General features: G+C 39.4%; 1 protein-coding gene across 1 annotated transcript; it reads right to left on the reverse strand.

Moving 5' to 3' along the window:
* Window positions 1-216: 216 nt before the first annotated feature.
* Window positions 217-2,066, reverse strand: LOC146758623 (kinesin-like protein KIF20B). The gene is made up of 2 exons (XM_085514582.1): window positions 864-2,066; window positions 217-423 (listed from the first exon to the last, which is right to left on the reverse strand). The coding sequence occupies exons 1-2, from the start codon at window positions 2,009-2,011 to the stop codon at window positions 252-254; spliced, it is 1,320 nt and encodes a 439-aa protein (XP_085370708.1). The 5' UTR covers window positions 2,012-2,066; the 3' UTR covers window positions 217-251.
* Window positions 2,067-13,315: the final 11,249 nt, after the last annotated feature.

Below are 13,315 nucleotides of genomic sequence, written 5' to 3' on the forward strand. Positions count from 1 at the left end.
ACTTAGAGATAATAACAAGTCCCCTCCAGAGGCAGATTAGCTATTCTCTTCACAAACCTTATTCCAGACTACCAACCAACTTTACTTTCCTCTGCTCATTATCTATGCGAAACCATGTTTTAACTTCTGGTCCCCTCTAGAGCTTCAATGGCAACTTTACCTAAGATTTGCTGCTAGCCACACTAGTGTGAAATTTCCAGCTTCATAGTTAAAGTTTGAGAAGTTTTAACAGCAGAAAGCCAAGCATAATCTTACAGAAAAAAATAGCTCAGTTGACTACAAACCTCGCTTTGTACTTGCTGAATTTGTTTCTCGGCATCAGAATGTTTGTCTTTTAGATCTGCATACTCTTCTTCTTTCCTCTGCAAATCTTTTTTCAAATTCAGTACAAGGGCAGAACTCTCAGAAAGAATATTTTCTAGCCTTATGTTAAAAATAAAGACACAAAGAACATTACTGTTACACATCTCATGGAAACAGCAATTACAGCTTAATCCATGCCCTGCCTGTTGGTTTCTATTTGTAAATAGACTCTTAAATCTATCCAGACCAGTGACAAGATTTAAACAATTACTTTTGAATTTCAGCTTGCTTCTCATAATCAGATGCTGAAGCAATAAATTATTCAGATGCTATTCTGAGGGATGGACAACAAAACCACCAGAAATCCCCATATTATTCTTTATTTCCTTGCACACTCCTGTTTTCTCTTGGAACTCAAGTAGCATACCAAAGCATCCTAAAGTAGTAGTTTGGCCATTGATAAGCATGCAAATGCATTAAGTCGAAGGGATGTTCCCATTAACTATTTTTAACTCTAGTTCATTCTCAAAGGGCTCTAAGTTAACTCAGTGGTTACTTACGATTCTATACGTTGCACTTCCTCCATTTCACTCTTTTCCTTTTCCTGAAGAGAATGTTTCATCTGCTCCAAGCTGTTTTTTAGCTGCATAACTTCTTGAATCAGATTTGCTTCTTTGCTACTTAACTCTTCAACCTTTTTGTCTACGTTAGCAGACTTCTCCTGCAGAGTTGCTGTAACTGTCTCTAGATTAACAATAATAGATTCTTTTTCTTTAAGTAATTCATTGAGTTTTGACACATTGTCTTCCATTGCCTTGGAAGCCTCCAGGAGATACACAAGCTCTTTTATTTTTATCTCACAGTTGGCAACTTCCTCCTGAAATTGTGCAATCACTCTCTGATCTTCTGCAGTCTTTTCTTCAAAGTCCTGAGTTTTCTTTTCTATTTGCTCATGTAACTGATTCACAAGATCATCTTCCTGACTAGTGTGAGTTGTAATCTCACATAGCTTCATTACAAGTTGATGATTATGATTTTCAGCATTATTCAGTCCCGCCTTTAGGTTTTCATTGTCTTGAAGCAGTGCTTTGATGTGCTGACTTTTTTGTGAGGAAACATCAACAATACTTCTGCATACTTCCCAAATCCTTTCAAGACTATAGTTAAAGGAGAGGTCCTGCACAAGATCTGAGATGGAAGAAGTCTGTGACTGAATGCATCCAGAACTAATTTGAGATGTCCCTGTCTCATCTTTTTCAGAGTCTGAGGAATCCTTTACACTGACAAAGTCAGTATCGATGGCATGGAACTCTAAGTGACATTTGTATAATTCATCTAATTTGGTCCACATTTCTTTTACTTGTGACACTTTATCAATTATATATTCTTTGGCAACTTCTATGTTGTTAGTTAGTTGGGCATTTTTGTTTTCTAGTGTCATATTTATAGATTTCTGTTCATCCAGTTCAGAAGCAATTTCCCGATAGTCAGCTTGACCCTGCAGAATTTGTTCACGGAGGGCATCAGCTGTTTCTTCAGAAAAAGAAAGCTCAATACGCAGGCTTGTTACCTGCTTACTGAAATCTTCTTTTTTATTTTTTTCTCTTCTGCATTGTTCTTTAAGCACAGTTAAATGATGTTCCAAGATTTCAGTTCTTTCCCTCAGTGCTAGTACTTCCTTTCGGTACGTGGAGCACTTTTGTTTCATGTGTTCAATTTTCTTTTGCTCTACAGTGTTCTTTTTCTTTCTCTCATTTACAACTACTGTAAAACAAACAAACAAACAAACAAACAAACAAAAAAAAGGGAAAAGGAATGTAGCTCAGATTGATTAAAATCATTATTACATAGCAGTTCACAACACCAAGTAGCAACTTCTAAGTTAAAAACTGTCACAAATATGCAAGCCATGCCCTCACATCACATAGTATTTGATACTAGTGAAGGAATTAAAGTTCTCTGAACACGTAATCAGGTGCCTCAGATTTCTATACAGAATTAACAGCAAAAGGTTTTCAGTCTGGAAGAACACATTTACCATGGCACTACTCAAACCTTCCGCTCCACACCAGTAGGAAATCTTATTAGATTTAAGAAACATGGGAACGAGATAGATAATTCACAGCTATATTCTTTCTATCTTCCCTGCTTCAGCAATCCCTATAAGGCAGCCAGGAATCACTCCATCTACATCTAAATGGTAGATAAACAGTTCTCTAAGAAATTTCACTCTTACTTTCAAAAGAAAGATAAAACCCTGGACAAGTTGATCACTTAAGTGTTGATATCTGTCTCTCTTATTCAGTTGATCTCTAAACAAAATATGAGGATTCCTACTTCTGTCCACACTTACTCTTTTGCATATAAAGTTCACTCATAAAGTTGTACAAATTTGCAGATTCAAGTTTCCATAAATATTCCATTAGCTTGGGGCTGTTTTTTTCTTTAACTGGTGAGCAATTAGCTAAAATCACATGCATTTTCTTTCTATCAAAAGCGACTTCTGCTGTATTTCATCACTGCTTTAGAATCCAGTTATGTCCATTCCATAATATGCATACTTTAAGTATTAAAAAAAATAAATATAAGTCAAGACTTACTAGGGATTGGGTCACCACAACAATATATTCCATGGTGATTCTTGTACAGTCCTTTTATTGCTACAACTACAGAAATGCAGAATTTTATAGCTCCCACGTGCAGCCTGCATTACATACAGATTCACATGTACTGCATGGAAACAGCCTCTTAACTCATCTAAGGAGTTTTATATACAGCCCTCAACTGATTTAAAAGTCATACTGAAGAAACAGCAGTGGCATATTTCACCCCAAACCAGGTTTTGGGTTTTGACTGCTGCTCCCAGCAACACTAGTGAGGGGAATATGATTTATAAGTAATCTAAACACTTTATGCTGAAAACAACAAGCAAGCACTAAAGCAAGATAAATAAGACTAGGGAGAAGATGTGTAATGTTCAGTCTAGAAGCTCCTTACACAGGAAGTAGGGAAAAAGCATTATTGCAGAGCATAGGAAACAAGACCTAAAAGCTCAGAGAATGGTGTAAATACCCTGAACCTGAAGCTGAGATAACCTAGCATCTCCTAAAACACTTTTGCTCGTGCTACTTATATAACTAATTCTACAAAAGAACCAGCACAACATACCTGTGCTCATTGTTCTACTGTGTATATTTAACATAGCTAAAGAATATATATTAAGCGGTTTTTGAAATTGGACGCTATTAATACTCACAAATAGAAGAAAATTTTAACATGATTGAATACTCTGTACTTCTTAACAGAAAACTTCATGCTGACATTGTGACTATCAGCTACCCATTTTAATTCCTATGTGGAGCATTGCTGTCATTAATTTTTAAATGAGAGCTTTGGTCATATGATTAGAACAAACCCACTACTATTTGGAGTATGGAGGAGTCCACATCCCTCCCTCAGTCTCTGGTAAGATGCTTATATGTGATGCCATTCAGTGGTCACATTAGGATTCAATATTTATGCCAAATAAAGGCAGCAGGGACAAATCATCCAAGAACAGCATCTCATCCAAAGAAGGCCTTGACTTTCTCCCTTGCACATATTTTGCAAGAGGAATACAAGAAAGGAAGGGACTACAGCTAAGTTTTAGATTTTCCCTTCTACATTGTATATGCCTTCCGTAATTCTAGGAACACTGATGCTCAGCTGTGCCCAGAAGTGAAGTTAAATGCATCAGAGCTTATCCAAACCATTTTGCTCAAATATTGCCCATGAGCGAGCAATTAGCAGGTCGTCAACAATTTTGATAGTTGCTTCAGGAAAAACAAAACAAACAAACAAAAAAAAGCACTTGAGCAGCTGATGCTACTCAGAAGATCAGCAACAGCAGTTGAAACAATCCTAAAGAAACTGCTTTAAAACTATTACCAAATCTGCAAGTGCATCAACAGATGAGGAAAAAGCAGCAAAAAGGAAAAAAATAGTGCAAAAAACTTTTATTCTTAAGCATTCAAAAATAAACAGCATAGGACCTTCTGAAAAAGGGATATTTACATAACAGTTACTTCTATTTACAGTTTAACACAGTGGCTTTTCTCCTTATACCATAAGGTACGCGCTTCACAGCCTTTTGCTTCCGATCTGGAATAGGAAGCCATTTATTGTTTTGGAAGACACCCTGTTCAAGGATGGAAGAAACTTTACATTTCTTTGGAGGTGGCTCTTCCACAGTAGGCTTATCCTCGTCAGTACTGCGCTTTCTTCCCACTTCCAACTCAGTTTCCTCTTGTTTCAGTGCTTTAACTGAAAGCACTGAAAATTGGCTGCTTTCAGTTCCTTTATTAGTGTTCTCTTCTGCCGGTTCTGCTTTAATGGTAGTTAAATGGTAGGTAGTCTTTTCCTGTATTGATATAAGATCAGTTACATTGAAGCTTAACAAAAGGAGCACTTAAGTCTCAGTAATCTTCTGTAGGCAAATATTTACACAAAACCATACAGCTAAAATATTTACCCAGTGACTCTATAGACATCAGTTACAAATCTCAATAGCAGACAGAACAAGTACACCTTCAGATAATGACAAGTGCAATACTCGGTAGAGTATACAAGGGAAAGCAAGAGCCTCGCAGGTTACAAAGTAAAAGACTTGCACACAATCAAGAGTTTACCAGTTTATCAAAGAATTTCCTGTTTCCAAGAAGTCAACAAAATTACAAACATGGTCAAAGAGCAAATGGTCAGCTCTCATACAAGTTCATCACATCACACTTCTTCTAAGCTGCTAAAATCACTTTCATCGTGACAGATATAATCCAACCTTAAAGCTTAGTCAGCTCTGTCACGCATATTTTAGATTGTGTCCTTGACCACAAGTGAAGCTTCCTTACTTACAAGATGACGATTGTTAAGCCATGCTGGCACTGCCAAGGACTGATTATTCATCTTTAGTAGCTTATGAAAAGAAAAGCCTCAGAAGTGTTCAGGCCACACAATCTCACAGATAGAGTTGGAGCCTTGTTCTTGGAAGAAGTAATAGGCGAGGACATGACTACTCATCACAGTCAGCTTTAACACCATGGAAATACTCAGTTGCAGTGATGCAGACAGTCAAAGACTAAGAAGGGTCAAGTTGCTAAGCTTACAAGGTTAGAGATCTGAGTGACAGAATTAACTATAAATGTTTTCAGAGCTACTTCAGGCTACCAAACATCAAAAAATGAACAAAAACCACCAGAAGTGGTATGCACACATACTTAATCAAGCTAGTCTTCACATATTCAGTAGCTGGCAGTACATTAGTCAGGATAAAGTTTTATAGACTGCATAGAACGTGGAGATATCCTGACCATTCATACTCGTACTTCAAACTCTACTCAATATACTTTTACTGTTGCTCTTCCTCTGATGTAGGAGTGTGAGGCAGGAGTTAGTGGAACACACTGATATTTTTGTTGTTTGTGTTAACAACAACTACCTTCAGATAAATTTGAATTGTTTACAATTTCAAGCAAGTACCAGCTACATACAGAAAATCAGTTTTCCAAAAATGTGTTGATTACAAGCATAGAATTAGTGTTTTTCTTTTTTTGTATAAGGATACGGAGATGTGTAAAACTCACATAATCTTTTACTTTTTCTTCTAAATGAGATTTTAAGTCTTGTAGCTCTGTAATAATGTCATCTTTCTGCACCTTGAATGAGATTGGAAATAAAAAATAAAAAAAATTCAGTCATCAGTTTCTAATGGAGTGTTAAGTAGCTGAATTACACAATGCATTAAAGGCAAATTCAGTTAAGCTAAGCTCGGTAAGAAATCTATTAATGGAGCCTACTGGAATAGCATTTTAAGCTACCACAAGTTGGTATTAAAACAATTTTACACAACATCTTCTTGATAAAGTTACCTCAGTTGCTTCTTTAAGTTGCTCAACAGACTCATCCAATTTAATCATCTGCATTTCAAAGTCTGTAACACACAGAAAAGGTTGTATTACATAAGTAGCCAATAGATAGTTTATTAAGTAATCAATTTTTCCAGATATTCTAACGTTTAGGTAGCTTTTGAACAGATTAATTAATTTGCATGTGGTCTTCACTTATTGGGAGTGATTCAAAAGTTTTCTATATTTCTTGGAACGAAAACATTGCATCAACAAGACATAAAGAAGAGTAGAGATTACAATATAAAAGTAAAAATCAAGAAATAGACATTTAACCCCATACTTACGAAAGTGTAAAGGTGCTAGTTGCAGTTTAAAGGAGAGGGGGAAAAAAAGAAAAGAAAGAACCAAAAACTGTGGAATTGCTGAACCTGAATATACACAAGGAACAAACTATCACTTATCTACAGGCTATGGTTCCAAAGGTAGAACATCTCCTCTAATTCCTACTCAAACTGGTTATTTCTCTTTTAGATTAATGAACTATTTCTGTCTTCTACCTTTCACATCGCATAACTCACCTTTGTTCTTCTGCATCAGCTCTTCTTCAGTTTTAAGTAGTTTGGTGTTTTTCTCTGTTAGCTCTTCTTTGGTCTCCATCAGTTCAAAGTTAGTTTTCTCCAGCTGCTTTTCAAACCAGCCAATATCTTCCTTTGGGTCCTCCAGGGATACAATGGAACTATGTGCTGCCTCAGCTTGCTCTTTAATATCCATGACATCATAATGCACAGAATCAAGAATGCCCTCAGGATCAACACAGGTGTCAGGCACTATGCTATGTTCTCCACCCTGAAACGTAATTTATAATCAGTTAAAACTGGTGAATAGCTGACTACATAATAGCTGTTATTTCTACAGATAGTCTGGATAGCCACTATGAAGACAGCCATACAAGAAGTTTTTAATTTCAGCTTCAAAACCCACCTCACAAATTCACATACAACATGACAGTGATTCATATGGGGGGAAGATAAGTGGCATTCTAGTAACAGCTAATATATTTTATAGTATTTGATGACCACACTCCCTTTTTTTTTTTTTTTTTTTTTTTTTTTTAATATTACCCCAGATTGATCTCCTTCAAATTTAACGTACAAGTTCGGACTCCCCTTTTCTTTGTATACAGCGTAAATTTTCATTTTGTGTTGCAGAAACAAGGAAAACGTCCAAATTCCCAAAGCTTTCTGAAACTGTTCTTAAGGCTCAGCAACTATTCCTGCTAGATGAAGAATAGATGTATCTTGCTCATCATACAGCAACACAGCATGCACTTCTTTGTAAACAGCCTTGTGTTTCTATAAGATGTGCCCATAACATTTAAATAGTAAAAAGGAAAATATTTAAGAAAAAAAAAAAGAAAAATACCAGGGTGTCATGGTTTAATAATTTTGTAATTTTGCTATCAGTATTCCACATCATAACATCATATAAAGCATGAATAATTTTACTGCTCCCGAACACTTGCAGTATATTGATGATATTGTTGTGTGGGGCCATACAGCAGCAGAGATTTTCAAGAAAAGAAAACAGATAATCCTAATTCTTTTGCAAGCTGGTTTTGCCATTAAGCGCAGCAAGGTGAAGGGGTCTGCCCAGGAAATCCAGTTCTTAGGTGTAAAATGGCAAGATGGGCATCGACACATCCCAGCAGATGTGATTGAAAAAATCACTGCTATGTCTCCTCCCACCAACAAGACAGAGACCCAATCTTTTCTGGGAGTAGTGGGCTTTTGGAGAATGAGGTCTGAGGAGTGCTACACTCCAACTGAGAAGGAGATCTTAGCTGTGTACGAGGGGGTTTGGGCTGTTTCTGAAGTAGTTGGGACAGAGGTTCAGCTCCTTCTAGCACCTCGCTTGCCTGTGTCCCCCCTGTCATGGACACAGGTAGATTTTTGTTTAAACCGTGACAGCTACCCAGAATGCAGCATAAGGGAATTTTTGCCTAGAACTCTGGAGGACTATTCTTAACTCAGAAAGGTCAGAGATAGGAAGTTCACACTGAATTCTGGGTCACCAGCCTCACCGTACATCAGCATTTTTGGTTTTTAAATGATACATAAAGTTCTCAATGGCACTGCTCTAGTCGGTAGTTCTTTCCCTTTCCGTGCAGCTTGCTCTGTGCATGGCTTGTGAACCGCTATTCAGGCCAGACAGCTGCAGCCCCAAAGACCTGCCATAAATGTACAAATTCTACCAGGATAATGTCTTGGTAGTGGAGAAACAGGATGCGCAGTCATATGGCTCTCACACATACCTTGTACAACCAGCTTGGCTCTGGACTGGGCATCACCAATGTCACAGGTGTACACGTCACTGTCACTTTTCTCCAGATTTTTTATGCTCAGCTGCAGGTCTCGTCCTTTCTGTGCCCTCTTGTATTTCCTGCCAGGCCTGAGCTCAGCAATGCCTTTCCTCCATATGACGAAGGATGCGGCTTTCTCGCTCTGACATGTAAAAAGTGCACTTCCACTTTCTTCAATTTTCACATCTGAAAGTTCCTTGATAAAGTAATTAGGTTTTTCTGGAAGGAAAAAAAAAAAAAGGATGAGGGTGTAGGGCAAAGGGATTTGTTACCCCAACAAGTCCCAAGCATACAGAGGTGTCCTGAATCTCCTTTGCCCTCATTTCAGAATATCACATAGAGATGCAAAGAGTCTAAGAAGACCACAGAGTCCACCCATTTACATAGGTTTGATAATTCCAGTAGATATCTGGAAAGTTCAATACCATTATACATGCGCTGGTAGGATCTCATCTGATAAACTGCATATAGTTTTGATTACACATATTCAATATAGACTAATTCAGATTGCCATCTTTTCTTGGCTCACTAACACCCAAGATCATAGAATCATAGAATGATCACAGAATCATAGAGTGGCCTGAGTAGAAAAGGACCTCAAAGATCATCTAGTTTCAAACCCCCTCCAATGGGTCACCAACCACCAGACCAGGCTGCCCAGATCCACATCACACTGGAGAATCATTCAGTTTTCAGATTATTTTAAGGAAAAGATTTTAATCCATCATATTTTCTGAAAACTAAGAATTGATCCTGCTCAAGGAAACAGAAGAGAAAAACATCACCCACAGGCTGCAGATATTTACCTCGACTTCTCTACATGCCATCCCCAGTGTGCTTTTCAACTCACCTTGCACAGTGACCCTGGCTTTTGTTATGGAGTCCTCTGTCTCACAGGGGTACTCCCCACTGTCCTTGGCAGTAGAGTCATGGATGATCAGAATGGCCCCAGTTCCCTCCTGCTGCAAGTCGTACTTATGGCTTTTTCTGATTGCTTTGCCATCCTTGTACCACCTGATGTTCAAATCCGGTTTTGACAGCTCACAGCTCAGGCTGATGTCCTGCCCTGCTGCTGCTGTCTTATCCTCCAGCTGTTTTGAAACCTCAGTAGGTTTTCCTGGAAGAAAACATTGCTTTTTGAGTAACATACACTTAGGGTAGGATGCCTCTCTCAAAATACATGCATCTACATGCTGGATAATGAACATGCTTCACATAAGATAGAGAGGCACTTGCAACAGACGCCATCCTACAGCCAGCAGTAATCTGCAAAGTACAGACAATAGAATTCCAGGCAGCATTTATTCTCTCTTAAATCTACCCAATTGAGGATGATGAACCATGTCTGAAAACTGCCTCTTTCTTCTCTCCACTCATCACACTGGGAGCCTCAGATGATGCTCTCAGATGCACATGTTCTAGATAGGAATTTGTTGTACAGCTAGATGGTGTGATGGCCATCCCTTCAGCTTATACTTAGAGGATATTTGCTCCCACAGTTCCCTCAACAGATCATTCCTGATTTACTGTTAATGGAACAAGCTGTAGTGAGATGCCCATTTCCAACACTACCCCAGTGCTTTGGGTAGTTCTCACATTTGTGTAAAATGTTTCCTCCTTTTACTTATTTTTAAGAGAAATTCTCAGTGCTTCGAGGTTCAAGTAGAAGGTTGCTATTCACTTTAACCATATTATGAGTTAGCTCTCATGACAATCTTATCAGAAGACAGTTGAAGGAATCAGACCCCAGAATCTCTCCCATCTCATTACCTTTCACAGACAGAGAGGCTTTGGAGGTTAGACCACGGGCAGTAAAAACGACTTCCCCAGCATCAGTAGGAGTCACACTTTTGATAATGAGAGTATATTTCCGACTCACGTTAGAAGCTTTATATCGCCCACCACTTTCCACTCTGCTTCCATTCAGTGTCCAATTGAACTCATCAATGCTTTCATGGGACGGAATGCATTCAAAAGTACAATCTTCTCCCTCCTGGATTTCAGTGTTTTTCAGCCGTTTGGTAATGCCACTATTCAGCTCTGGAAGGTAAGAGATAGGTTAGTATGAGGTTTATATGGAGAAAAGGCATTTGTGACTGACATGAGTAGCAGTACTGGTGTTTTAACTCAGGATTTGCAGAACATGGCTGTGCTCCTTACTGATGTATTCTCTAAGACATTCTCCACTCAGAATTACCAGAAAGCTGTAAAAAAAAAGAGACATGAATCTCTTGTCTTTGCTCTGGAAGAACTACAATTAGAGCAGCTCAGTCCATGGAGCAGAATGAAGATTCAATGAGCTACAGAGGGAACAACCTAACAGAGAGGACAACTCTAGGATGCTGCGTGAGAAAAAGGGTTTTGCCTATGACAAGAAATTAAATGTTTCTATTAGCTAATTTGTTACCATCCTAACCCTACTGGTATTCAAACCATTTCTCCCTTTTAGGTATGTTTAGCAAGGAAACATTTCCAGGACATTCTTGACATGTTTGGTGATTTTCATGGCAAAATGAGATACATTTACATCAAAAGCAATGGGAATTTTCCAGACATCACTGCACTAAATTGCAGTAATACACTTCTATTGTAGAAACTATTAAGGCTCATGGGGGAATAGGTGTAAGACATAGTGACCACACTGAATGTGCTTTTAGCACTCCTTTACTTTCCACAGTACTTACCCTGAATGCCGACCTTTGACTTGGCAACATCAGTGCCAGTATCACAGGTATAGAAACCTGCATCTGACTTCTCGAGGTCATGGATAAGGAGACAAAGGGTCTTCCCAGACTGTACCAGCTCATACTTGTTGCCAGAAGTGAGCACAACACCGTCCTTTTTCCACACTGGTTTGACCTTCTCTTTAGAGACTTCGCATTCCAATTTAATCACACCCCGCTCATCACCAAAAACATCATCCAAGGACTTCATGAAGGAACTCCCTTCTGAACCCTCTTCACTTCATTTCAGATGTATTATATGCTTGATCTCCAACCCACATCCCACTCAGGAGAAAGATCCCCCTCTTACACCCTACCATCTTGCCGCATTCTAATGTTGTCATCAGCCTTCAGCTTGTTGTCATCTTTGTACCACTGGGTCTGAACCTCATCGTGTGAAATCTCAGACAAAAGATGCACTCCCATATTCATTCACTTCCACATCTTCCAGTGGTTTAACAATCTTGATATCTCCAGCTGTGAAACAGTAGAGATATATTTGTCAGGATATTTCCAGAACTGAGTGCAGCATCTTTTCCTTACACATATTTGCATAGAAAATAAGTAGGATTATTACCTCTTCTCTCAGGGTGGCCACGAGAGATGATGTAAACAGCTCTTTTTGTAGCAGTGATCCCAAATGTAGAAGAGACCTGTGAAGAGTCACAGGGATGTTTACTTAGCTGTCATTCCATGGTGGGCTTTTTCTTACACAGATGTAGAGAGAAACTGAACTTTCCCACGCAGGTCTCTGTTTTGCTGCAGGGTGTAGGTCTGATCTCTGAGATCCACACGCTGGGCCTTGATTGCAATAAATGAGAGCCCTTTGTTTGCTCCAGTGGAAGACTTTCCATTTCTGCAGTACCCTCTGCAGATGACACAAATGCAAATGCACCTTCTTCCCAGCAACAATTGCCTTTTTTTTTTACTCTGAGTATGCATGAGGCTCTTCATCATCTTCTGCTGGCTTGTCACCCTTGTTGGTCCATGGAGAAACAACAAAGCCCTAGAGTAGTGTATGCACTTTGGCATTGGAGAGCTTACTTAATTGCTTCTTCTCAAAGAACAAACTCCAGAGAGACATGGAGACAGCTCCAAACAGAATTGAATAATGGGACTAAATTGATGGAGAGCAGAACTTCCTGCCAAGGCTTGTCAGCTAGTCTTAATTTTGCTTTTCTTCTCTCAGTCATGTTAGCATAATATTTCATACTGGCAGGTCTGCCCCCAGAATTAATTGAATTAGCTGATGGACATTTCCATGTGCTTTGCACTGTAATGTGACTATTAAATGAGTAATCAATGCTGTTGTTTTAAAATCTGTGCTGGCAAACTGTAAGACAAACAACTGCTGTTGGTAGCTTGGTTACTGCAGAATCAGCTTTCGTGCATCTCATAGATAGGGAAGAGACCCTTAAGGGTCAGCTAGTTGGACTGCCTGGCAATGAACAGGGGCACCGCAGCTCCATCAGGTGCTCTGAGCCCTGTCCAGCCTGACTTTGAACATCCTCAGGCTCACCAATCTTATACCCATGCCACACACTCGCAGTATTTCACCATTCAGCATCGCCACTTGTATCTTCTCTTGCTGTAAACCAGAGCTAGCTGGTAAATCATCTGCTGTGCGGGTCAGCTGTGTCTCTCCCATGGGCATCACGTGGCTGCTAGGAGGCTCTGAAGAGCTGCAGCCAGAGGTGTGTCACCCGCTGGGCCTCGTGCCCAAAGGAGCCCACAGGAAAGTGTTGTTGCAGTTTGTCATGCACTGCACTGCCATGAGACTTGACGTGCCAGACATCCTCTGACACGTGACCTCCTGCATCCAGGCAGGACATCTGAGACGTCTCCTTCAGCCTGACGTGGCTGCAGTTTCACACTGGTTTTACTAAGGAAGGAGAAGGCACGTGGATGAAACTCTTTTCCTTCTCTTCCTGGCATTAGCTCATAGTACAAGTAAAGCACTGTCAGGTCAAGCCTGGAGGAGTAATGCTTGTCACTGACATGTTCCTGTTCAGGGTGGAGCTGGAGGGTAAAGTAACACAAGAAATTGT

Source organism: Coturnix japonica, chromosome 13, assembly GCF_054131305.1.
Source record: "Coturnix japonica strain WE chromosome 13, WE-NBRP24, whole genome shotgun sequence".
Classification (NCBI taxonomy): domain Eukaryota; kingdom Metazoa; phylum Chordata; class Aves; order Galliformes; family Phasianidae; genus Coturnix; species Coturnix japonica.